The sequence below is a fragment of the Terrapene carolina genome, unplaced genomic scaffold (genome assembly GCF_002925995.2).
Source record: "Terrapene carolina triunguis isolate 2854851 unplaced genomic scaffold, T_m_triunguis-2.0 Scaffold42, whole genome shotgun sequence".
In the NCBI taxonomy this organism is placed as follows: Eukaryota; Metazoa; Chordata; order Testudines; family Emydidae; genus Terrapene; species Terrapene triunguis.
In genome coordinates this window covers 31937481-31965158 of record NW_020664393.1, presented here as the reverse complement: position 1 = coordinate 31965158, position 27678 = coordinate 31937481, and the positions used below count along the sequence as shown (strand labels likewise).

The 27678-nt window shown below is 43.8% G+C and overlaps 1 protein-coding gene across 2 annotated transcripts in view; it reads left to right on the top strand.

Annotated features, from left to right (window-relative positions):
- Positions 1 to 27678, top strand: part of SMAP1 (small ArfGAP 1) — a 230453-nt gene that overhangs the window by 194071 nt on the left and 8704 nt on the right. For both annotated transcript variants that reach the window (XM_024193778.3, XM_024193768.3), the window contains exon 8: positions 9933 to 10060. In XM_024193778.3, the coding sequence (XP_024049546.1) occupies positions 9933 to 10060 (128 nt within the window). The remainder of the gene's footprint in view (positions 1 to 9932; positions 10061 to 27678) is intronic.

Here is a 27678-nt window from a genome sequence, read left to right as displayed (position 1 = left end):
TGTCATCCTGCCTGTCAGAGTGAGTGAGGAGGGAGCAACTCAGTTTCTGTCTTGATTGAGCCACAGAAATAAAATTATCTAGTATTTGGGAACACAATTTGCCTAATGGTTTTGTTGGGGTTGGATAATTAAATAATTGAAGAGACAGCATGTCTCGTTGTTTACAGGTAAGCAGGCACACCTCAGTTCTGATCCTGGACTTTTTCTCTGATTTGTTGATTTGATGTGTGCCCTTTGCTAAGTCACTTATCCTAATTTACAAATACAGAGGTTAATACTTAGATAAGAAGGGTGTTGAGGTTAATATATGGAAATATTTTGACACGATCTAGAATTTTAATTACTGATAATGTCTATTAAGACTTTAATTTTGTGATTTTCAAATGGAAAATCAGTGTCAAGTTTTTAAAAAAACTGTTGATGATTGAATCATATCACACTCAGGTTTACCACCTTTGGAAGGTTTTAATTGTGCATAGAAGGGCAAATTTTAATCCTAGTACCTACTGTAATTAACAGGAATTGAGCTGTGCATTGAGCAGATGCATGCGGGGAGGGTGGGGGAGGAGGGATCCTCAGGGTTCAGGGCAATTTGCAGGAATGGGATGGCTTGCAGGTTCCAGAGCCATCAACAACTGTATGTAAATATCCACGTACATGTATACTTGGATATTTGCATTTCAGGGGAAATCCTGCATCTTCCTCCATGACTGCAGAGGGCTTTTTCTGGCAAGGGGAGAGCTTGGAGGGGATCAAATAACCCAGCATACAATTGTGCAAACTGATAGGTTGGGGCATGCACACATTGCCAGAGACGTAGCCTCAGCACCCACAGGATCCAATTCAGTCCTCCTTCTCCTTCCCATTCCCCAGCTCATTTTAGACTGTAATAATCTCTGCAGAGAGGCTCTCTCCAGGCTGCAGAGATGCTGCGCCAACCATGTGGCTAGAGTAGTTTCCATAGCCCCTTGCATATGGATCACTACAGGGGAAGGACCAGAGAATCTGCATTGTGGTAGGTCCTCTGTCCCCACTGCACCCATTTGCTGGCTCACTATACTCCGCTCCTTGCATTGCCATGAAGGAAGCTTCCACACAGCAGATCTCTGCACCCTGTGAGGTGTGTGCATCCACTGCAAAGCCTCCCTGCAGCTTGTGTAGTGGAGCCATACTATTTCTGCTGCCTGGGGACCCATTATGACTGCAGAAGAAAGGGCAAGATTAGCCCCAGAGGCCAGATTTCTAAGCATGTATATAAGTACATCTCTACCTCGATATAACGCTGTCCCCCGGAGCCAAAAAATCTTACCATGGTATAGGTGAAACCGCGTTATATCGAACTTGCTTTGAGCCACCGGAGTGCGCAGACCCGCCTTCCCGGAGCGCAGCTTTACCGCGTTATATCCAAATTTGTGTTATATCGGGTCGCGTTATATCAGGGTAGAGGTGTAGATAGCCACACAAACCTTGGACAGTTCTTGGCACTGTGGAAGCTTGGCAAGTTATCCTCCCCTGTAAATGCTACTGAATCGTTGCATCCTTTCCCCCCCACTGTCTTTCAGAAGTCCTTTTAAGGGAATCCATTAGGCACTGTGATGGTTCTTACTGAGCCCTCATGTCACCACTTCCGTGCATAAGGCAGTCTGGAACTGTGCAGTGATAGTTGAAATAAATTGAGAGTTAGCAAATTGAAACGTTTTATATCTTGGTGGTCATCTAAAAACATAAGACAAGTATGTGCTTATAATTATGATTCTCTATAATTATTTGATTTGCCTAATTATGAACATTTTTATATTTATAGAATGAAATCATTATAAGCTACATTTTGTATATTTTTAACAAAATTAATATTTTTTAAAACCTTCAAATAATCATATGGTTGCACATCAGCACCTTTAGTTTTCCTTTGGAGTATTTTTTTCTGATTGTATTTATTAACTGTTTTTCACGGAAACGTGAAGTAAATGTAAAAAACACAAGCAACATTATATTGGGGATTTTACACATATTAAAATCAGGCAATTCAAAGTTGTGGTTCCCATAGCAACTGTAACTGTGCCACATTTCATATACATATTAAGGCATAAAGGTTAATATCCCTCTATGGTAATGCAAAATTCAGTTATGCACAAGGGGGGGAAAGACACTCAGCTGCTGTGTATACTATAATTTTCAATTGCCTGTCTTTTGTTGTATTAAAGTTTCAAATATAACATAGCAATAGCATGCCCTTTCTCCTTCAAGAGCACGTTTTCATGCAATGCATTCTGGGTTGGGTCACTTTCCATAGGAGTCTGAAGACAATCTAAGGCCATGTCTACACTATTGATGCAGCAGTGTCGATTTAGCGGGTCTGGTGAAGACACACAGTCGATGGGAGACCGCTCTCCTGACGATGTCAGTACTTCACCTCCCTGAAAGGCGGAAGCTGTGTCGATGGGAGAGCATGTTCTGTTGATATAGTGCAGTGTAGACACCACTGTAAGTCAACCTAAGTTAGTGTAGACCAGCCCTTAAACTTCAAGGGCTCCTCATGTGATTAGACCCTCCCACTGATTCTATTCCAGGATATTCTGCCTCCAAGTAGCAACACACGGCAGCCAGAGGACTCCTGTTTTGTCAATCACTATTTTTCCCTTAACAAAATGTTCTCGAAATTGGGTTACTATATTCACTTTTTCTCCCTTATTTGTTCCCTTTTATCTTCAGTCTGCACTACTAGGAAACATAGGCTATGGATCTTACAGTGGCACAGCTGTACCGCTGTAAGGTCTCCCATGTAGCCGCTCTTTGCTAGCAGGAGAGAGTTCTCCTGCCAGGATAATTAAACCACCCCCAATGAGCGGCGTTAACTATGTCAATGCCAATGAGAGGCTCTCCTGCTGACATAGCACTGTTCACATCAGTGCTTTGTCAGTGAAACTTATGTCGGTCGGGGGCATTTTTTCATACTCCTGACCGACAAAAGTTTTACTGACAAAAGTATTAGTGTAGACATAGCATTAGTCTCCAGCTCCCAGGTTGAACTGCAAGGAGCCCATACGCTGCAGATTGTGAGGGCAGAAGAGAACAGTGAAGGACTGTAATGTCTTGTCCTGTCCTCCCTGTTGTCTTGTAGGCAAACTGGCAGATAGCTGGAGCTTGCCAGTTATTTTATTCTTATGTGAACAATAGTTTGTGGTGGAGGAGAAAGTGTTTTACAGCATACAATAAACTGTTTGTTTGGTTTGTTCTACTGGAATTTTTTCTTTTCTTTTCTCAGATAAATAAAAATTCTATCCTTGATTTGTCAATTGTTTCTTTTTAGCAGTGGGAAAAGGAATGCCAGGGAATATTTCAATCAGAGAGCTGAAATTATAATTGTGCTGTGTGTGAGTAAGTAATGGAGAAGTTTTATATTAATGAAATTCTGATTAAATAATGTATCTCACTGATGCACTTTTCTAGCATGAACACAGTCTTAGAAAATGATCCAACAATAAAATAGATGGGGAAGTACAGTATGTGGAAATCTCATTTCTACCTTCTTCCATCTCTCACATTTCTCTGTTGCAATAAGCCACACATTTCATGTGTTGTTATTGAATCTTTAATGCTGATGCTTTGATAATATTGGCCCTCAGAATGAATTTTTTCCTTCAGGCAAATCATTGTTACAGTGCTAGAGCACTGGAAAATAACTTTTTTATGGCATGGCAAAAGAGGAAGTAATTTCCATACTCTTTATAGATTTATGGATTTGCTGTGGATGTCTTTGATGCTTTTGAAGGGCTTGTTAAGACTATTTATTATTAACATGTTCCACAATTTGAGTTTGATGAATGTATTACAATGTTAGACTGTTAATGTCCACTGGTCCTTCAAGTAATAGTTATATTTTAGGTTAAAGTTGCTTCAATATCTGCTTCTCAGTAACATATACTGTACATTTTTCACTTATACAGTAAGTAAAATGCTTGGATTTTTATTATTTAATATGTATGTTAGTGTTATGGCATAACTAAATTTGACACATAATCTATTGTTCTTTAAGTGACCATCCACATGGATTCCACTCTTGTGCAGAGCAGGTCTCCATACATGCGAGATCTGATTCTTCTGGCTAGCAGCATCCATTTTAGTCAGATATTTTAAGGGGGTTAGGGAGGGTTAACTAGACCACCCTTTCTCCCCATACATGAGCTCTAGCAGTATGTCTGAAACGAGATTCTGAGGGTTCGGAATCTGCTCCTTGAGTGAAGCTCTAATGCTGCTTAATGACTGGCACGCCGAGTGCCTCTTTTGTTTAGAAGAGGGACGTATTCCTCAACAGTGTTCCATATGTCTGTCCTCCTGTAAGCAGACTCAAAAAGGCCTGCCTAAAATTATTCCTCTTGGAGTACTTCTTGGCCTCCGCAGTTGAAGAGCAGCCAATGGGCTGACAAAGATAACTGGCAAAGTAGTACCAACCATTAAAGAGAGCACCAACAGTACCCACCAAATCGCTGCACTATGTTTCTCTTAATACCAGCCTTCTCAGTACTTGGCACTTTGGTATCAGTCACCTTGGAAATGTGTTCCTTGGTACCCAAAGCTTCTGTACCTAGTGTTGTAATACACAGGGCAAATACAATACAGAGTTATTTAACTGGAACTGGTACTCTCCTCAAGAGGTTGAAGATGGTGATAGCTAATTTAATGAGTTACAGACTCAACAGTGCAGCAAACAAAGGAGATATGTCTGGTACTGACTTCATCCCCCTGCTAGTTAGGTAGGATACAACAGATCCAGGCACTCTATTCTAATATATATATATATTCTTATACTTCACCCATCACCATAGTATCCTAGAGCCTTCCAGTTGTACTTTAAGCAACATGACTATTTGTCATGTATTTGTTCTCTCATCCTCTTCCCCAGGAGGGCCTGTTAGGATAGTTCCATCTTTGGAGGAGTGTGTACTCCTTTTTCCTCATTCTCTTCAAGGCACAGAAGGGAGTCATCTCCTACACACAGGTAGGGATTCTAGGGGCGACTCCATCTGCAGGAAACAACCTGGAGCTCATAGGGGCATCCCTCCTAGTATCCTCCTTTGTGCCCCCCACCCTAGTACCATCTATTATCAGCCTTAGCTCTATTGGACAGCCTGAGATATGCAGACATATTCATGCAAGCCTGCATTTTCTCCCCATTTTCAAGGATTACAACCTCCTCTCCAGAGAGGTCAGTACAGACCAACCCAGCCAGATCAGTCAGTGCAGACTATGATTTTAGAACGGAATGGGGAGGAAAGTGAGGAGGAGCAACATCTGCTAGGAGAAGAACTACTTGTCCCCATTTTAATTTCTTCCTTGTCCCCCAGTGAGGCAGTAAATCCCTGAATGTCTTCCTCAGTTGACATCTTCAAGTTATTCCAGGATCTTATCAAGAGACTTTGGATATATTTGTAGAAGTTGTGTGAGAAATTTTACACAGCCCTAGATATCTTGCACCCTTCCTTCCAAGAAGGCTTACCGTGCTACTAAATGAGGGGTTGTTGGAACCTGTAAAAGACTTGTGGCACATGCCAGAATTGATATCGACCACATCTAATCAAGCTAATAGGAAGTACCAAGTCTCTTCCATGGGATTTGGATGCTTTCTATTCTAGCCCAGTACCAGGAGCTCCTGTAGTATCTCCTGTCTGATAGTTCAAAGCAGCAGGGGCTTGCCAAATATACACCCAGGGAGAAAGACCCAAAGAATCTCTACCTATTTGGATACAAAGTCTACTCTTGTGCCAGCCTCCAGATATGTGGCTGACTACCAAGCCTTCTTCTCTAACTATGACTGTCTGAATTAGGACTAACTGTCTTAGTTTGTGAACTAGGTACCACAGGAACATTGAGAGGAACTAAAAGTCATCATGACTGAGGGTTAACTGATACTTTATACTTCCCTTCAGACTGTGCTGGACAGGTCCAATACAGAGGTTTGTCCTGTAGCCACATCTGTAGTGATGAGAAAATCTTCCTAGCTTCAGTCCTTAGAGATTCTCAGGGAGGTCCAAACTACAGCAGAGAACCTTCCCTTTGAGGGTAATTAACTTTTTAATTCTAAAACAGTCTGTTTATTTGTTGAGGACTTCTGGACAACTCCTGTATTCTTTGGGCCTGTACATTCCAGCCCCAAGAAGGAAACAAGTGAGACCACCTGCTTCCTTAAAGCAGCATCCCTCTTCCCAGTAGTATTATCAGCCTCGGAGGGTAGAGGAGACTCAAACCTTCATGGCAGTTCCTTATACATTGTTTCATAAAGCGTGGGTTACTCTCAGGCCTTATTTCAAGTTTCTGCCCATGGTTGTTTGTGTTCCATATGAACCAATTTATTCTACTCCCAGTTTTCTTCCTGAATCCATTCTCAACTTCAGGGAAAGTTAAACTTCATATGCTTGTTATAATAAGCGTTTTCTATTGATTGAAAGGTATTATTATTTTGTTTGTATTGCAGTAGTATTTGCAGCCTCAATTAGTAATTGGGGCCTAGTCTACATTATAATAATTGTTTTAAATTTTCCAGGGCAATAGTCACGTCTCTTTAATGTTCTTTGACTAGTGTCCTTCAAAAATAGCCGTACTATACCTCTTCCTATTATGTAACTGTAGTTATTTAAAGGGACATTCCCTTTTTTTAAACATTGCCGAGACTAGTATTATGAAATAAACTGCATTGTTTGCAACCCATGTATTCACGCATTGAGACTCTGAAAACTGATTTGCATGATTTTTATAGTCCAAGCTGAGAGAAATACATAATGTAAATAAATAGTGAAAAGAAAATTAGATTGCTAAAACTGTCTTATTAAAACTCAGAGGATTTAATGGTAAAATAGGCAAATAAATTTGTTTACATATGACTTAATATTGGGCTTTTTGTTTACCATTTTTTAAAGTAAATGTTTAAAATCAAGAACTTGTGAACATTTTTTACTGTCTAATATCATTAGTCTCGTTCACCCTCCCTCTTATTGTTTGTTGCATCCTCTCTTAAACTAGATCGTAAATTCTAAAAGTCAAGGAATGTATCGTATAGTATGTTTGTACAAGGCCCCTTACAATCTTAACAGGATCCCTGGGCATTGCCGCAGAACATATAACTAATAATTTGATATTTCCCTTTTAAAATAGTCTCCACAGGGCAGTGGGAAAACATAGATAAAAAGTTGTTATTTAGAGAAAATAACACTATTACTGGGCTAATTTAAAAGGGTACAATAGACACAGCAACTGAAACAGGTTAAGGGGAAAATATATTCAGAGCCAATATTGAAATAAAATAAAGGAATAAAATAAACTTAATTGAGCTTAGAATAGTGTTAATCTTATTTATCATTAGGGCCCTACCAAATTCATGGTCCATTCTGGTCAATTTCGCAGCCAAAGGATTTGAAAATTGGTCAATTTCATGTTTTCAGATGTTTACATCTGAAATTTCACGGGTTGTAATCATGGGGTTCCCGACCCAAAAAGGAGTTGGGGCGGGTGTTGCAAACCTGTTGTAGGGAGATTGCCACCCTCACATCTGTGCTGTCTTCAGAGCTGGGCTCTGAAGGCAGCAGCCGCGGAGCTCCCTGGTTCCATGAGGTGGAGGTGGGTCTGATCACCCCCATACTGCTGGGAGTGCCCCAGCTAGATGCACCATGCCGACATTCAATTAATGACATTTGAAACCATTTGAACTTTTTTTTTACTTGTTTTTGTTAACTTAAAGCAGTGGTTCTCAAGTTTGAGGCTACCTTACAAAACGGCTTCAGATGCTCATATCTACCGATCAGTAAGTTGAGCCCTGACTGTGATTGACACTTTACAGCAGCAAATCAAAAAATCCTGTTAAGTTCTTTACCTTTCTTTTTAGTTTTATCGAAACAAGCTGCTAATTGCATCTGGAAGGGGGCAGTTCCCTGTACAATGATCTCCCTCCCCTCCCCCCTGCGGCTGTGAAGCAATGGGGACAGGAAGTGAGTGGCAAGGAGGGGGTGAGGAGCTATCTATAGCTGGGAGAGGTATCCAAGAGCAGCCATCCAGGGAAAGAGGAAGTCCTGTCCCTCCTCAGCCTGACCTGGGGTGCTCTCAGCAGCATGGGGGAAATTGGACCCACCTCCATCTCCAGAAGCCTCCTGCAGCTAAAGGAACCTCCGGGACTGCCGCCCAGCCCCGGAGCTTCCTGCAGCAGGGGAGGTACCCAGAGGTGGGTCTGATCTTCCCCAAGAGCAGCTGTGCAGGGAAAGGACAAGTCTTGTTCCTCCCCAGCCCAGCTGGGACTAGCAGCCAGGAGCTCCAGGCTGAGACACTCCCAGTAGCACAGGGAGATTGGATTTCACAGGGCAGGGCTTATTTAATGGTCCGGGACACGTTTTTCATGGCCATTAAATTGGTAGGGCCCTATTTATCATCCTTATAATTTATTATTTTAGTCTAATGGTTTTATTCTGTACAGCCACATCTGCAGTTTGACATGATGTAGTCTTTTGGCCAGGAGAGGCCATTTTAATGAGGTGTCTAGCCCTTCAGTGCCATAACCAGAGAAGTCTTTGCTTCTGCTCTCAGCGAAGGATACTCCCAGACTGATTCCTTTCTTATTCTACACAAAATACTTTAAGATGCAGATTCTATACGTTTTTTGTATAAAGTGTAGCCAGCACATAAAGTTCCATGAAACCCATCCATTCAACTTCATATTATTTGCCTACCAAGTTCAGTGTAAGAAAGTTGTTAATTTCTTAATATATGGTGTAATGTGTATTCAGCTGTCACATATTCTTTCCATTTTTTCTAAATAATGATGTAAAATTTGATGCAAAACAATCTATAGGTGGTCCAGAAATGTCAACCATATTTTATAATATTTTTACATATTTGTCTACTTTTAGGAACATACCTTTCTCCACAGTCACTGTTTATATTAACAGTAATGTCCATGTTTTAATTTGGTATAGTCTCATCAACATCATAATCCTGCTAGGAGTAAAAAATAACAATTGATTTGTGGGCATGTTTTCTGTAAGATGTAGCCTACACACTCACATGTCTACCCATATAGCAGTTATTAGAAAATCAGTTATTAAATGTGGGGGGGGGAATGTAAAATGTTTATACAGCATGATTTTGTTATATGCCTTCTTCCAACTTCCATCATCTTCCAGGATTATCTAATTTGGACCTTAATCCTAGAAACACATTCGTGTATGCACAGCTTTACTCAGATGAGTAAATTCATGCATGTATATAAATATTGATATGTTCCAGGGCCTTAGATTATAAGTTCTGGACAGGTCATGAACCATGTTATTTTGTGGCTGTCAAGCACAATGTACACACCTACTTCTATAGAAATAAATCTCTCTCGTTCTTAAAAAAAAAAAAAAAAAAAAGATACCCAATATCTTTTTTCTTCATGTGAAGAATGTATTCCATATTTTGAATAAATATGGCATTGTAAGTAACTTCAAGCATTATCAAATATTTAATTTGCCCTAGTTGTTCAAATTAATGTATTTGATAGCTCTCATGTTGAGTAGCCCAAAACTTTTGGGAGCTAGATGTAGGATAACTATTAAATTCCCATTCATAATACTATAGTGCTGGTGAGTGTTGAACTAAAATTGTGAAAATGCTTGCAAAACTGTATTCCATTAAACTGATTAAGATGCCATTGTGGAAGTCTTCAAACTGTATTTAAAATGTTCAGTTCTTAATTATATTGATATAATGTACTTTTAAAATTAGAAAAGTCCTTTCAGAATTTGCAGATCTGAGATATTGTATTTCAGTGATTTGCTTCCAACACTGAGTATCTTTTTCACTTAAATTGTCATTGGTTATTTGATTTATATATTCATATTTTACAATTATTAAATTCTTGTTTTAATAGAGGTTTCCACTTTAAAACTTGACTCCATTATCTTTTTAAGATGGTCCTCCTGAAGCACCTGTTACAAATGGAAGCACCACTACCGTAACAACACTGAACGATGACTTGGATATCTTTGGCCCAATGATCTCTAATCCTTTGCCAGCAGCTTCTGTACCTCCTGCTCAGGTAAACTTCAGAAAGGTGCATTTGCATGTTGTTTTCCTCTTTATTGAATTTTGTTTTGAAAAATGCCAGACCAAACTTTTAGACTGAAATCATCTACTTTTATAGGTACAGATATCGCATTAGGACAAGCTTTCCCACACTGCCTTACCAACATCTTAACCAGAACTAGAGAGATCAACAATACACAGTGAGAGAGAGTAGTTTTTCCTCTATGCCCATTCAATCTTTGGCCTCTCTGAGACTGCCCAGGAGGGTGTGGGTTGTCCCAGTTCTTGTCATGTGGACTTCTTGCACTAAGAACTGGACAAAGAACACCATCTGATGACATGTAGACAACTAAGCTGTCACCAGTTGTCAACAACTTGTGATCTCAGAGCAGGCGTGGATTTTATCTGGTGAGCTAGATGTGAAAAGCAATATCATTCACCAATCTGCTGACTATTTACCCGATTTTGGAAGGGAAAGAATGGATACGACTCTAATGGGGTTTTTTCTTACTATTTAAATGTAGTCTGTTGTTGTTACTGGTTGGGGATGTTTTGATTTTTAATGTGCTTTGGAGATTAATTTGAAACATACTTTTTATGATTTTTTTTATAATGCACAATTTTCTGTAAAATATTTCTTTAAATGGATGGATCTTTGACTTTGGGGGCTAATTACATTAGCTGGCAGCAGGAGAAGGCTGTTATCACAGAGTTGGGGATGAACTGCTGGATCTGGGAGGAAACCAAGCCTGGCCCAACTGTCTACTACACCCCTCTCCTGCCCTAAAATAAGGAGTCCCCCCCCATGTGGGAATCCCAGGTTGTGTGGAGGCAATAGGATACTACGGCCATATGTTGAGTTTGGGTGGGGGGTAGGGTAGCAGTTATGGAGAGAGCCTGGCTCAATTTCTCCTCCCTGCCCCCCTGGGAGATGAGGGAGCTTCTGCCCCACGTGGTGCCCTTCAGAGAATGAGATGCTGGGGTCAGTGTCTGCTGCTGCTCTGACAGCAGCATGGGCTCGGCTCTTTAAAATGTTCAGTAGTTTTGACATGTTGCAAAAATTTTCCTGAGGAAAACAAGTGAGATAAGGGAAGTGGTGATTTTTAGCATGTCACAACTCAGCTAAATCTCAGAGGAATGGAAAAAAGAAAAGGAGGTTCCCTGCTGAATATCAGAGGCCTGCTGCAAACAACGGAAGTGTTCATATTTCTCAAAGAAAAGGTTGTGAGAATACTGTAAGGGAGAGTGTCAGGCAGCCTAAATAGAGGGTAGCTACTAGCTCCACATATAATATTGCTTTCTGTGACCCTTGCTTGTCCAACGACCTATACAATATGTTTCTCCTTCTCTAGGAGTCCTAGGCTGGTTTTGTGTTCCTTCTCAGGGTATGTCTACACTACCCGCCAAATCGGCGGGCAGCGATCGATCCAGCGGGGGTCTATTTATCGCGTGTAGTCTAGTCGCGATAAATTGATCCCCAAGCACTCTCCCATCGAGTCCTGTAGTCCACCGCTGCGAGAGGCGCAGGTGGAGTCAACGGGGGAGCGGCAGCAGTTGACTTACCGCAGTGAAGACACTGCGGTGAGTAAGTCTAAGTATGTCGACTTCTGCTACGTTATTCACGTAGCTGAAGTTGCGTAATTTAGATCAATCCCCTCCCAGTGTAGACTAGGTCTCAGAAACCAGTTGTAGGAAGTAGCAGGATTCAGTCCCCCATGTGTAACAGGGCTTCCTTAAAAGTCCTTGAAAATAGTCTGGAAGTCTTTTTTCTGCAAATTGGATCCTGAGCCTAACTGGCTTTATGCTTTTAAAATTTGCAGAAAAAATTCTTCCTGGGCTTGAGTGGGGGACTTGATCATCCAAGATAATCCTTGTCCCCACAATCCATGATGCTGTAAAATGTAAGGTGGGAGAGGTGACACAAGAAGACGACCAGAAAGTGCTCTGCATGTGCAGCCCTCCTTGAAGGGAAAATCTGCCTGCTTTGTTAGGTCCCCCGCAGAAGGAGCAGAGTCCAGACAACTGAGGATGGGCCAGGTCCCTCTCCAGTCATCCTAGGCAGACTGATCCCATAGTTAGTGCCTGGCATGGGCTGTGCCAAGTTGGTTGAGCAGGCAACAGGAGACCCTTTGTTCCATATAGAACAAGTCCTGATTCTGAAGGAAGAGGCTGCAGAGAGTGCCAAGGAACAGGGGGAAAGTAGCATTAGCACTACTTTCTCCTGGAGCACTTCACAGTGGAGTGGCTCCAGCACCTACCACCTGCGGCTCCTTAAACACTGCTCACCCAGACTTGACCTTCCCAGTTTGGGATACGCTATTTTGCCATGGAAACACTGGATGTATTCTCCTACAGGGATCTAGCCAGTATGAGTGGTCACAGAGATCATTGGTGGTTCTGTCAAGAATTCTGTCTGCCTGTGCTTACTGCTAGCAGTGGCCCTGTAGAGACTCCTAGAGCTCCTTTTATCTCTTCAGCAACCAACGGATCTCCTTACAGCCTCCCAGCCTTCAAGAAAGGGAGACATCCTCTTAAATGTGCTATGCCCTACTTCTCCAAATCATTACAGAAGAGATTTGCCATTTGATGATTAAAAAGTACATAAGGAGAAGCATTTAAGCCAAATTTAACCTATTTCCTGAATTTTAACCTTTCTAAGTATAGCAGCGCTAACAGGTCTTATAAATGTGACAAAAATTCCAAAGTCTGATTCAAATCATTATTTGAAATTAACTTCCAGTAAGGAGAGAGTGGATTTTCTGGGAGTAAGTGATTTAGTTCAAGTAAATGATTTAGCCCATTATCATTATCTTCAAATTTAACAGAGACAGACACCCAAAAAAGTGCAAGCCAGAGAAATCCAAAAGCTAGAGCAAGAAGATAGGCTCTTCATAGCATTTCTCTCCCTCTAATTCTTTATTACAAGAAGAAGGGGAATTCTCCCAAAACAGTGATGAGAGGAGGGGACAGCAACTCATGACAGACTATTATTGCTCATTTATTTAAATGAATGTCAAAAAAGTCACTACATTTGTGGGTATACAACAAGCTCTCGTGGGAGATCAAGAGGTAGTAATAACAATAATTAGAGAAATAGGTACTTCACATTAAATCCAGAAAGGAACTGCAAATGTTTTTCCAAATGGCTCAGGGATGCCATAAACACATAAGAAGGCAGAACAAATAGTAAATTAAAAAAAATTGGCCTAATTTCCTTAGGATGAAAAGGACTCTGTGACCTTGCCAAAATCTGATGTAATTTTTACAGCCTTATCAAAGGACAGAATCATACCCATAGAACCCACAAATAATGATGGAGTCATCCTTGAAACATGACTTAGGCAACAGCCTCAGTCCTTTAAGCTTCCACTGCTTCATTCTGCTAGTCAAGAGCTTTACTAGCCTGCTAAAAAGACTTCTTTCAACCAAAGAATAAGAATATTCGTGCTGCATAAAAGATCTTTTTCTGCCTCCATAGCAGCCCACGTTATTGGACTCCTTACACTTAAAATGTATGTCATGTAGTTGTAGCTGTGTCGATCCCAAGATATAAGGTGGGTGAGGTAATATCTTTTATTGGACCAACTTCTGCTGGTTAGAGGGACAAGCTTTCAAACTACACAGAGCTCTTCTTCAGGTCTGGAAAAGGTACTCAAAGCATTAGAGTGGCCCTCTAACATCTCCGCTATCATAGGACAAAAAAAGGGGGCTGGTGGGTTACAGATTGTTGTAATAAGCCATACATCCCTTTTTTGTCCTATGAGTGCAGCGGTGTTTATGGGCGTCGAATGGTCCCTTAAAATATGTTCTAACTACTTATGCTAAACAGTCTGTTCCACCTTGCATTTAGCTGTGATACTCGGAGTATCTTTCCCAGACCTGAAGAAGAGCTCTGAGACTCAAAGCTTGTCTGTCCCACCAATACTTATCAAAATGATCCATGATAGCTAACATAGGGTTTACGGGCATCTGTGTCTTCATTTGAGGAAGGCAGATGTATAATTAAACAGTGTTTCTTGACCAGTTCAAAATATTGGGGCAGGAAAGCAGTGGACAAAGTTTTTGTAGAACCAGCTGATAAAGACAAGAAGTAGCTTTCATACATAGAAAGTTTACAGACAACCCTTTCAGAACAGATAACCCTTTCACAGCCATCACTCACCTCTGACGCACACAAGCAACCACACCTCTGGGAGGGAATGCTGCAACAGATTTGACAGAGGAGGAAGGCGCAGTATAGACTATACTGTATTAGTAGAACCTATTGCTGAGACATTGTATAGTCCGTTGCTCGACCACGCTGTTGTTATATGTGAAATATTTACTTTGAAATATATTCAGGTGACCAAGTAACCAATATCAGTCAGGTTTATTGCTATAAGCCAACACTATAGTTCAGGAAAAGGGTTCAATATGATACCAGTGTCTGAAAAGCCATCTCGTGAAGTGTTGTTACATTCACCTCACACAGAACATGTGCTCCCAAAGTTACACCCCAATAGCCATTTTTTACTGCCTGTTTACGAGTAAAATGTACTGTGTATGTCATCTGAAACTAGATTTAACTAATCAGCTTTCTACCTTGTTTTTCTGGTACCATGGTGTACCACTTCTCTTTTTCAACGAACATATGAGGCATGTGTACCAAGGGGCATGAAGGCATCTCCTTCCTCCTAGATAGAACATGCATATATCTTGTCCTTCTCAACATTCCAGTATTTGCCTGTGAGAGTAACTCTGTAACTGTTGATATAGTAAAACAATCACATGTCCTGATCCTGATAGTTTTCCTATCTACTTAAACCAAAACTTACTTCAGCTAATGCAAAATATTATAGGATACTTGACATGATTAGACAGAATTGTTGGGAGAATATAATTCATTCAGTTATATAACATCCCCACACTTATATATATTAGGCACAGTATTAATATGTATTGCCTAATACTATGCTGGAGTTAGAGAGGTCTCTTTGCATCTCAGAGGAAAACTCCAGATTTGTCAATAGCTGGGAGAGAATAACTCAGACAGATTGGTCACTGAGAGGAGATACTCCATAGAACTGTCACAATACCCCAGAAGTAAATGTGTGATCATTCCAGAAATTAGTCCTGGGACAAGCAATCTTCTGTCTGTTGCAGATCAAAGCCATAGAAAGAATGTCATGAAGAGAAATTCTATGGAGTGTGCTTAATATTCTTTATCTCAAATTAAAATAGAGATGTGAAATCCATACTGAACCTAACACTTTTAACAAGTGTCCTTGGAATTTAAACTTCTGGACTGAAACCATCATGTCCATTTGCAGCTTTCTCAATAAGGGACTCTACCTAAAGGAAGCATACCTGCACTTCCCTGACATCTCATCAGAATATCTGTGCTTCTACTGTCATAAGAAACATTTCCAGGGCAGAGCCATCCCTTTTGGCCTATAGGCATGATTAAAGGTCATTACCAAAGTACTGATAAATTCATGTAATGGCTTTCAGGAGCAGGAAATTCAAGTCTCCACCAATTCCTAAACAACTTGCTTGTCAGAGCTTCCGAGAGAGAGAGAGAGAGAGAGAGAGAGAGAGCCATTCAGGACCAGAAAATAACTCTACCCTTCCTGCAAGAGCCCAGATTTGTGATGAACGTGGAGAATGGTCATCTGATCCCCACATAGGGCCTGTCAGTAACTCTGGACACATGCATCCGACGAAGTGGGCATTCACCCACGAAAGCTTATGCTCCAATACATCTGTTAGTCTTAAAGGTGCCACAGGACTCTGTTGCTCTGGACACAAAGATAAGGTTTTCACCTCAAATGGGAATCAAATTGATGATAGTGGACCTGATTCAGCAACTGTCAGTTGCACACCAAGTAAGCCATAAGATTCTTAAGTGCATCTGCAGCGCATGTTAGTATTATGTATGAAAATTCTCCAGAGCCCACATTTCAACACGAACCACTATAAGGATTCCTGATCCCATTTTAGCCTTCAGTTTATTTGATCTCAGCTGCAAGATGGAGATTCTGGCTCTTGTGTTCCAGTTGCTGAATTGGTGGACTCCCTGCAGAAGGTTCAAATCAGGCCATCTGATATGAGCTAGACAGAACAACAGTAACAACTGACACCACTAAACTCTAATGGGGAAGTTCATTTAAATAACTAAGGGACATACAGAATATGGACAGACCAAGAGTGAAAAAGTAACGTGAACTGTTTGAGATTTGGGACAATCAGGGTCTCTTGCCTTCACTTTCACACACAACTGCACAGAGGTGATGTATGGGGGGGACGCAGCATGTGTGTTCACATGCCCACCCCCCCAAAATTGCTTGGTCACATGGTGCAGCCAGGACCCCTCCTTGCGGAGCAACTGAACCGGTGAGCTGAGGCAGATGCAGGAGCAGAGGAACAACTGAGAGCTTCTTGGAGGCGCCTCTGCTTTCCCTGGTGGGGGGTTAGCTTGAGCTGTTCCATGGTTGCTTTTCCCCCCCCCATGTCAGCAAGCCCGGGTCTATGCATAACACACATGTAGTAATCGTTGTTGACCTCAGTGATTTGTGAATAAAGAAGTAGGAATGAAGTCATTGGTACTTTACAAGGAGGCCACCTTATTATTGAGGTGGACAGAAGCCCACAAATGATCAAGTTGGGCAATCCAGCCTGGGAATAACACTCCCACATTCAATCAGGGACAGTGACTTCTTGGCAGAAAGGCTGAATCTGTTATAAAAAGAAAACTGCAAGGTAGTCCTTGGTCTTAGGGCACACATTCTAAAGGCATTACAAAGTAGACCTCTTGTCCTCTGAAAATTTAGCCTATGTTCTTCTTCGAGTGCTTGTTCACATTGATTCCCATCAGGTGTGTGCACGCCGCGTGCACAGTTGTCAGAGTTTCTTCCCTAGCAGCTCCCATCGGGTCAGCTGTGGAGCCCCCTGGAGTAGCACCTTTATGATGCTCTATATATGACCTTGCTGACCTGATCTCCCTTCAGTTCCTTCTTACCGCCCATGATGGTCGTTGGAACTGCGATCGCTTGTTCTGCAAGTGATTTCCTTAGCGTTTTTTCCTAGTTAGTGTAGTTGTAGTTATTGTTAGTTGTATTTCTTTAGTGTATAGTAGACAGATAGTTGTATAGTGTAAATAGTAAGGTTTGGGGGCAGAGTTTCTCCCCAGTCCCTTAACCCTCCTTGAGCTCTGGGGCATGCTGCGGAACCTGTAGCAAGCCTATACCCATTAATGAGCCCCACAACTCTTGCCCAAGGTGTGTGGGGGAGGCGCACCAGTCAGAAAGGTGCAAAATCTGCAGGGCTTTCCGCCCCAGATTTCCGCCTCAAGCAACTGCTTATGGAATCTGCTCTTCGCCCTCAGCTGGCTGCGGACCACCAGGACCCGGCACTGAGCGCGTCCGTATGGACTGCTCTGGCATCGGTACGTGACACAGTGCCGAGGAAGGACTCTAGCGCGAGAGACCCTCGGCACTGGCGCTTCCCGGCACTGCAAACGGAGGCAACGGCCGGTGCCACACGAGGCATAGGAAAGCCAACAGGGGCACTAACCAGTACTGAAAGCTGCACGACCAGCAGGTGATGCACCAGCGCACCCCAGAAAGGAGCACTTGGAGCCTAGGCAGCATGAGTCGGCTCCATCGACCATGGCACCGCTCCTGACACCGGGCTCCCTCTGGGGCTCTGGCACCGGCAGGGCGACGCTCCCCTTCTCTGGCACAACACTGATCTCCGGTGCTGAGAGGGGACCGGCACTGGTCTACAGCACCGGATCTGCAACATCGATTGCCGACACTGGACGCCCGGCACCGGCCCCCAGTGTGGGTGACTCAACATCGGTCCCCCCGCTTCAACAGGTTGGCACCAATCTCCTGCACATGTGCCGCCGTGGTCATCACGGTCAAGATCTGTTTCCTCGGACTCTGACCGGGACTCCTACTATTCCTGTCATAGTCGACACAGATCCGAAAGGCATCAAAGGGAAACGCAACTGTCATGGCAACCGCAGTGGCAGCCTCTGGCCTTTTTGGACCCCCTGGGCTTACCACCAGGCCCAGGGCTCCCTTTCAAGGGACTCCCACTCAGTGGCTTCAGAACACCGGCCACCTCAGCCAACCAAGCACAGGCATACACCCCAGGGATCCGAGGCCACTCTGACCCAACAGTTGCTGCCAGCCCGGGCTGCCGCAGAGGTGACCCCAAGACAGAACCAACCACAAGCTCAAGGTACAGTCATTTCCGCTACAGCCACTACAGAGACAGGCACCAACCAGGAGGAGGACAGGGAGCTGGAGGGCCAGGAGGACCCAGTCCCACCTCTGGTATCCTTGTCTTCATCTCCTGATGAGGCTGTGACAGGGGCTTAAGCCTCGGGCCCTCCTCCAGTTGAGCACAGGGCACATCAGAACCTTCTAAGTTGGATTGCCTGCAACATGGGGTTACAAGCGGAGGAAATGGTCGAGGCCAAGGACCCCATGGAAGATATTCTGGCACCTCAGGGACCATCACGAGTAGCTCTGCCATTAATTAAAACAATTCAGCGCAATATCAAGACTCTATGGCAAACCCCTGCCTCAATTCCACCAACCGCCAGGGGTGTGGAACGCAAATACTTCGTTCCCTCTAAGGGGATGAGTACCTGTTTTCTCACCTGGAGCCATGCTCTCTGGTCATGTTGGCAGTTAATGAAAAGGAAAGACATGGGCAACAAGGACCAGCCCCTAAATCTAAGGAGGCAAAAAGGATGGACCTTTTCGGCAGGAAGGTCTATGCCACTGGGGGCCTTCAGCTGAGGATAGCTAACCAGCAAGCTATCCTCAGTAGCTATTACTTCAACTCGTGGGCCTCCATGTTGAAGTTTAAGGAGTTGATTCCAACAGACTCCAAAGCCGAGTTCTCAGTCATCATTGACGAAGGGAAGGTGGTGGCGCGGACCTCTTTGCAGGCATCTTTAGATTCCATGCACTCTGCCGCCCGCATCCTCTCCTCAGGATTAGCCATGAGGCGGACCTCATGGCTGCAGGCGTCTGGGCTTCCCCCGGAGGCGCAGCAAACCCTGCAGGACCTACCCTTTGAAGGCGCAGTGTTATTCTTGGAGCAGACAGACTCCAAGCTGCACAGCTTGAAGGACTCCCGGGCGACCATGAAGTCGTTGGGAATGCACACTCCAGCAACCCAACTTAAGCACTTCAAACCCCAACCGCAGAACCACTGCCCATATCCTTCTCAGCCGAGGCAGGATTTCTATAGGCGAAGGGGCAGGAATGGTAGGCATAAACCTTCCAACCCCCCTTCCAGACAAGGCCAGGGACAGTCCCAAAGCTTCATTGGGCTCTAAGCAGGCCTTTTGGAGCCGCGCCCGGGGACAGCCCACCCGCCACAACACCACATCTTTCCCCTTGCCTCATGAATCATCTATCCCACTTCTACCATGCTTGGTCCCAAATAACATTGGACTGTTGGGTTCTTCGCACAGTAGAAGTGGGATATTCTCTCCAATTCTGCTCCTCCGCTCCCTCCCCCTTCCCCATCCTGCTTCAGGGACCTTTCTCATGAGCATCTCCTTATCCAGGAGGTGCAGGTGCTCCTCACCATAGGGGCAGTGGAGAAGGATCTTCAGGCGCTAAGGGACAAGGGATTCTACTCCCACTATTTCATAATCCCCAAGGCCACGGGAGGTCCCAGACTCATTATTGACCTGCGAGGACTCAACGAGTTCATGGTGAAGTTGAAGTTCCACATGGTCTCCCTGAGCACTATTATCCCTTCCCTGGATCCGGGAGACTGGTACGCCGTCCTCGACATGAAAGACGCGTACTTCCATATAGCTATTCGGCCTGCACACAGACAATTTCTCTGGTTTGGGTCGACCACAAACACTATCAGTCCACGGTCCTCCCATTTGGTCTATCTATGGCCCCCCGAGTGTTCACCAAGTGCATGTCGGTCGTAGCAGCCTTCCTCCGGAGGAAGCAAGTGCAAGTATACCCCTACCTCGATGACTGGCTGCTGTGGGGGTGCTCCAGGAAGCAGGTGGAGTCTCAGGTCCATTTAGTCAGAACCACTTTTGACAGGCTGTGCTTCCTCCTCAGTGTGAACAAGTCAACCTAGTCACTGATCCAAAGAATAGCGTTCATTGGGGCAGTGCTGAACTCGGTACAGGCAAGGGCTCCTTTGCCGGAGACTCGATTCTAAGTCATGGCAGGTATCATTCAAGCCCTCAACAGTACCCGATCACTACTGCAAGGAAATGCATGAGTCTCCTTGGCCCCATGGCAGTCTGCACTTATGTGGTCTGGCATGCCAGACTGAGGCTCAGGCCCCTACAAGCATGGCTCATATCTGCCTAGCGCTCAGGGCGCAATAGCCTGGACTTAGTGGTGATGGTGCCAGAGTACATACTCGAATCCCTCCATTGATGGTTTGACCCATGGATGGTGTGCGAAGGAGTCCCCTTCAGCAACCTACAGCCCTATTTGTCCCTGGTAATGGATGCATCAGCTCTGGGAGACCTCCAAACACAGGTGCTATGGTCACAGGACAAGCTCTCCCTTCATACCAACATCAAGGAGCTCGGAGCAGTGCTACTAGCACGCCAAACTTTCCAGTCCCGGCTGCATGGTCAGTGCATGGCAGTGATGACGGACAACACCACTGCCACGTTTTACATCAACAAGCAGGGTGGAGCCTGTTCCTCCCCCTTATGTCGAGAAGCCCTCAAGTTATGGGAGTTCTGCATAGCCCACTCCATTCACCTGGAGGCGTCCTATCTCCCAGGAGTACAAAACGAACTGGTGGATCACCTCAGCAGATTGTTCCGCAATCACGGTCCCTCTGTTCAGACATTATACACTCCATCTTCCAAAGGTGGGGGTTTCCCCAAGGCAAACTGTTTCCACCCGGAGCAACAGGAAGTGCTCAATGTTCAGTTAATTGCAGAGGCCGAGCCTGGGCTCTATCACGGATGCATTTCTGCTACCCTGGGGAGACTGCCTTATGTATGCCTTTCCACTGTTCCCTCTCATGCACAGGGTACTGCTCAAGATTTGCAGGGACAAAGTGAAGGTAATTCTGCTGGCCCCAGCATGGCCCCGACAGCACTGGTACACCACGCTTCTGGAGTTGTCAGTGGACGCCATGATCACGTTACCTCTCCACCCCAATCTGATCACTCAGAATCACGGTCGCCTTCGCTACCCAGACCTCCAGTCCCTCCATCTCACAGCCTGGAAGCTTCATGGTTAAATCCAAGGGAGCGCCTGTGCTCAGAACCAGTAAGAGAGGTTCTGCTCGGCAGCAGGAATCCATCCACCAGGACCACTTAGCTAGCTAAGTGGAAAAGGTTCACTTGCTGGTGTGCCCAGCATCACACACTGCCACTCCAGGCGCCTATACGTCTCCTCCTGGAGTACCTTCTACATCTCAAACAACAAGGCCTAGAAGCGTCATCCATCAAGGTGCACCTCACTGTTATTTCAGCCTTCCATCCAGGAGTGTCTGGACGTTCCGTATTCGCTAACCCCATAGTAGGACGTTTCCTCAAGGGCCTGGGGCGGCTATATCCACAGATTAAACAGCCTGTTCCTGCATGGGACCTTAACCTAGTCCTCTCCAGACTAATGGGGTCCCCTTTTGAACTGCTGGCAACTCGCTCCCTGCTCTATTTGTCATGGAAAGTGGCCTTCCTGGTTGCCATCACATCAGCCAGGCGGGTGTCTGAGTTAAAGGCCCTAACCTCTGACCCACCCTACACGGTTTTCCACAAGATGTAGCTCAGGTAATGTCACAATTCCACACTAGCTAAAACATTTTTCTGCCTGTCTTCTATCCTAAGCCTCATGCCGGTACCCAAGAGCAGAGGCTGCACTCACTGGATGTTCGGCAGGTGCTAGCATTCTAAGTCAAGCGCACAAAGCCGTTCAGGAAGTCGAACCAGCTGTTCGTGGCAGTGGAAGACCGGATGAAAGGACTCCCGGTCTCATCTCAAAGAATATCTTCCTGGATCAGAGCCTGCATCTGCAAATGTTACAAGCTGGCCAAGGTCCCATCCCTGGCTCTTAAGGCTCACAAGGGCACAAGCCTCATCAGCTGTGTTCCTGGCCCAGGTCCCGATACAAGAGATCTGCAGGGCAGCAACTTGGTCATTGGTGCACATGTTCACCTCTCAGTATGCTATCACCCAACATGCCAGAGATGATGCAGCATTCAGCAGGGCGGTGCTCCAATCAGCAATTCCTTAACTTCCGACCCTACCTCCGGGGTAGAGCTTAGGAGTCACCTGATTGGAATTGACATGAACAAGCACTCGAAGAAGAAAAAACGGTTACTCACCTTCTTGTAACTGTTCTTCAAGATGTCTTGTTCACGTCCATTCCAATAACCACCCTTCTTTCCCTCTGTCAGAGTGACCGGCAAGAAGGAACTGAAGGGGTATCAGGTCGGCAAGGTCATATATTGAGCGCCATGAAAGCACCACTCTAGGGGGTTCCACAGCTGACTCTATGGGAGCTGCTAGGGGAAAAACTCTGACTGTGCATGCACACACCTGATTGGAATGGACGTGAACAACACATCTTGAAGAACAACAGTTACAAGAAGGTGAGTAACCGTTTTTTATGTGAGCCCTACAAGTTGTCTCAATTTTTTGTGTGTCATGGGGTTTGCAATGTATATGTAGAGGTTTTTAGGGTAAAATTTTCTGAAGGACTTAGGAGCTCAAGTCCCATTTTTAAAAGTGACTTAAGAGTCTGTTTTATTGACTTTCATTGGGATGTAGGCTCCTAAGTCATTGAGGCTCTTTTGAAAAACTTTCCCAAAAATCTTTCTCCCTCCCAGGGACAAACATCTTAATCTCCCCTGCTGCCTCCCTTCTTGGTCACTGTGGATCATCATCCTGCCTGTCATTCAGGCCTCTAATCTGGTTGACCTCTTTGACTCGGATTTATTTCTAGGTCATCACATCCAGGCTAAATCTTGTATAAATCTTGCCTTTCTTATCATCCACAAAGCTAAACCCCTCATCTCAAATCTTAATTACTGCAACATCCTTTTCTCTGGCCTTGATAAATGCAATCTTGCACCACTCATACCCATTCAGATATATTTATTCATAAAGATAATTTTCCTAGCCTGTCACTTTGACCATGTCACTTCTCTCTTAGCATCCCTTCACTGGTTCCCTCTTCTCTATTACATCAAACATAAGCTACTTGTCATCATTTTCAAGGCCCTTCATGCCCTGAAACCACCCTGCCTATCATCTCTCATTCACTGCGGAGATGTGAACTCACATGTCTGTCTGGCATATGATGCCAGCTTCCATGGCCCACTTGTTAAATTTTCAAACAAGCACCTTTGTGCTTTCTTCCGTGCTGCCCTTCACACTTGTGAGGAGCTCCCCATAAACAGCTGCAAAACTAATGCATTTATCCTACTTCAGAACCTTCATTCAAACTCTCCATTTGTATGTTACCTGTAAAAAAAAAAAAAAAAAAAAAAAAAAAAAAAAAAAAAAAAAAAAAAAATAAAAAAAAAAAAAAAAAAAAAAAAAAAAAAAAAAAAAAAAAAAAAAAATTGAGAATGGTTATGATGCTGGTGTGCTAAGACCACTGTCTGGCACACTGACCCCAATATTGTCTCGTTTCCTTGTACTTCTCCATCTGTTGTGCCTCTTGTTTTATATTTTGACTGTAACCTCTTTGGAGAAGGGGACCATCTTTTTTTATTTTTTTTCCTTCTATTTGTGCAGTGTCTAGCACAGTGGGATCCTGGTCCATGACTAGAGTTCGTATACACTGCAGTAATACAAATAACTTTTTGCTATATTGCAAATAGACTTCTCATTCTTCCACTTCGGTTATTATCTCAGCCAGTTTCCTCGACAGCACTTTGTTAGTCTCATTCGTTCGTTCATAGATTCAGAGGGTGAAATCCTGACCCCTATATGATTGTCTACTCTGACTTCCTGCATAATTTAGGCCAGGGGTCGTCAACCTTTCAGTCTTCATTTATTCACTTTAATTTAAGGTTTCACGTGCCAGTAATACATTTTAAAGTTTTTAGAAGGTCTCTTTATATAAGTCTATAATACACCTCTACCTCGATATAACGCTGTCCTTGGGAGCCAAAAAATCTTACCACGTTATAGGTGAAACTGCGTTATATTGAACTTGTTTTGATCCACCAGAGTGCGCAGCCCCGCTCCGGAGCACTGCTTTACCGCGTTATATCCGAATTCGTGTTATATCGGGTCGCCTTATATCGAGGTAGCAGTGTATAGAACTAAACTATTGTTGTATGTAAAGTAAATAAGGTTTTTAAAATGTTTAAGAAGCTTCATTTAAAATTAAATTAATATGCAGGTCTTGTCAGTTTAGTGTGATCCTTGCCTTTGCTTTTCCTTGCTGAGTTTTCCAATGTCTGGCACGTATTTGGATACTTTAAGCTGCACACAGGCTTCTGAGTGATCAGTTGTTAACTGGCTCCAAGAGGGACAGAGGACAGATTGCATGTGTGATAATACCTGTTCACACAGGTATGTGGATCCAAATGCTGAAAGCATTGCAAACGCAATTTTCTTCAAACAGTTAAATTTCACTGGCAGGGACGTCCAGCAGGTCAGAATAGAGGCCCCATGATCTCTCTCTGTAGTTTCAAGTGCACTCCGCAGATCTCCAAACTTTGATGCCCACAATTCTGAGCTTTTTAACTGATTGAGCTGCATTTCAAAATCTTCAACACCCAGCCACTGACATACAGACAAATCCAAGTCGCTTTCGTTGAACTTTTCAGGTTTAATTAGAAAAGAAAGCATTGGGCCAAATCGCTGGAAATCTTGAAAGCTTTAAATCTGTCAGAAAATTCTGATTCTAGTTCTTGCATGTACATTCTAATCTCAACATCAAACGCAGTGCACTGTTCCACGTGGCATGATAGTGATGTAAGCAGCAAATCAGGACTTAAAAATATCCCAGTACAGTGGCGCTGGAACAATTTTTACAGTGGGGGTGCTGAGCTGCGCTCCCTCTTGCCCCTGTCTGCACCCCTCACTGCCTCAGGCTGGGGCCAGTGAGCCACAGCTGGGGGCAGCTGCAGAGCCCCAGGCCAGCGGCCAGGACCCCAGGCCAGCAGCAGAGCCCTCCGGACCGGTGGCGGGACCCGGGGCCGGCAGACAGAACCCCAGCTGGCAGGGGGCCAGTGGCCGATACCCCAGGCCAGCAGCAGAGCCCCTGGGACCAGTGACTAGGACCCGGGCAGTGTGAGTGCCACTGAAAATCAGCTCGCGTGCCACCTTTGGCACGTGTGCCATAGGTTGCCTACTCCTGCCATAGAATTTCAAGTGGTTCCTGCATGAAGTCCATAACTGCTGGTTGAGCTACAGCATGTTTTTTTAGAAAGGCATCCACGCTTCAAAGACTTCAGGTGATTAATAATCCACACATCTCCAAGTAAGTTTAAGTGGTTAATTACCTTCACTATATTAAAAAACAAAGCCTCATTTCTAGTCTGAATTTGTCTAGCTTCAGCTTTCAGCCATTGGACCATGTAATGCCTTTGCTGTTGTTTTTTTTTTTTCCATTTCCTCAGAAACCAAAACCTCTGGTTTTTATACTGAATGTTTATGTTGCAATCTTTCTAGAAATGACAGTTATTTAGTAGGGGTAGAGGACAGGACCAGATCAGAAAGTAGTGGTGCGTTGAGAGGCTGGGACTTTATTTACATATGAGGTGATTAAAGATTGGGCCCATGGTGAAAAATCCAGAAATTTCCCTTACTTTGTTTTGTTTGGGTTTAGGATTTTTTGGCCCTTCTCTACAAGAGTTATTTAAATTGAGGATGGAAAAGACATAAAACAATAAATATAATTATACAATAGTTTACCTAGTGTACAATGCAATTTTTATTTATGCAGCATCATATGTGCGCATTTTAATATTTTATATGTTTAAAACACATTTTCCTCCATTCCCACACAAAACATTATCACAAATGTTAAACGCTGCACTTCCTGGACTTAATTTCAGAGGGAATGTGAATGAGTTCTAATTGCTTAGGTCTCTTATGATTGTATCATGTCTTGGCTAATCCAAATTGCCTGTTTTAAATATTGAGAATTTAATAATACTTCCATTATCCAGCCTTTGTCATGATGGGCTAATATGTGAAGAAATCAAGTCAGTATGAACACAAGATTTGTTTCAAGTCCCGAATTTATTATTTCCAGGCTTCCCTTTCTCGTTATCTGACAGTAATGTGGGTTGGAAAAATGTATTTGAAACTGGAGGGTGTAACCGCAGCTTTTCAGATAAGATACTTGTCAAAAGCTGCTAAGGTCTTTTACTGAACAGGTAGCTGAAACAATAGTGGCCTCGGCACATGTCACCACCCAAGAAAGGCACAGACAATGCACATGTGGAGGGAGGGGTTTCTCTGGCTACTGTACTTTGAAGGTTTTTGTGTGTGAGAGATGTAGGATCAGAAAGGCTAGAGAAGCTGAGAGATGGCAACAAGGAAAGCCAAGGATGCAGCCTGGACAAGCACTGACAGCAGGGCCTGAGACAAGGCTAGAGAGAGTGCTTTTGGGCTAAGTGCTGGATGAAATGGGCTTGGAGCTGTGAACAAAGAAACCATCTCCTGTTTGAGTTGTCCTGTGTTCAGGAAAACAGGACTGTATACATTCTTTGTAAATAAACAGGATTGCATCAAAGATGCCTGACTCCATCAATTTCTCCTCCTCAGAAACAACATGTAGGACCCTGAACTTTAGCTAACCATTCAGGTCAGAAGGGGTAAGCTTCTGCTTGAGTCAGATAAGTCAGGGTTGCATATTTTTTGTGTTACTTCCCCTGAGCTCTAAACATCACTTCACCTTTGTGTTATTCTCCTTTGACTGGCCAAATGTGTAAACCATTAACATAAACAAGAGAAATTAATTTTGATTTATAAGTATATACAGAGTGAAAGTTGCTTATACAATGTACATAATATTCAAATATATTAATATATCACAGCACATCTCTTCAGTGCAGTCACTGAACCACCTGCAGAGAAAGTTAGTTTCTCTGTGCACTATTTGCTTAGGAATTACTGAGTACAGTATTGCTTAAAGGTATACTGTTGTGTATACACAAAAAATTATAAAATTTGAAATTTTATATTTTGAAAATTATTTTTTCTTGCAGAATTTGTTTGGACATAGATAATGCACAAAGCACCATATGACTGTAATACTGCACACATTATTCAACCAATATAGATGTCATCAAACTCTTGCAGGAGACATAGGCCATCCTGAATTCCTAGGGCTTGTCTACACTTAGGGCAAGTCTACACTACAGGATTAAGTCGACCTAAGTTACGCAATTCCAGCTACATGAATAACGTAGCTGGAGTCGACGTAGCTTAGGTCGACTTATTGGGGTGTCTACACCGCGCTGGGTCGACGGGAGAAACTCTCCCGTCAACTTACCTTATGCTTCTCGTTCTGGTGGAGTACCGGAGTCGATGGGAGAGCGATCTGCGGTCAATTTAGCGGGTCTTCCTTAGACCCGCTAAATCAGGGATCGGCAACCTTTGGCACGTGGCCCGTCAGGGAAATCTGCTAGCGGGCCAGGACGGTTTGTTTACCTGCA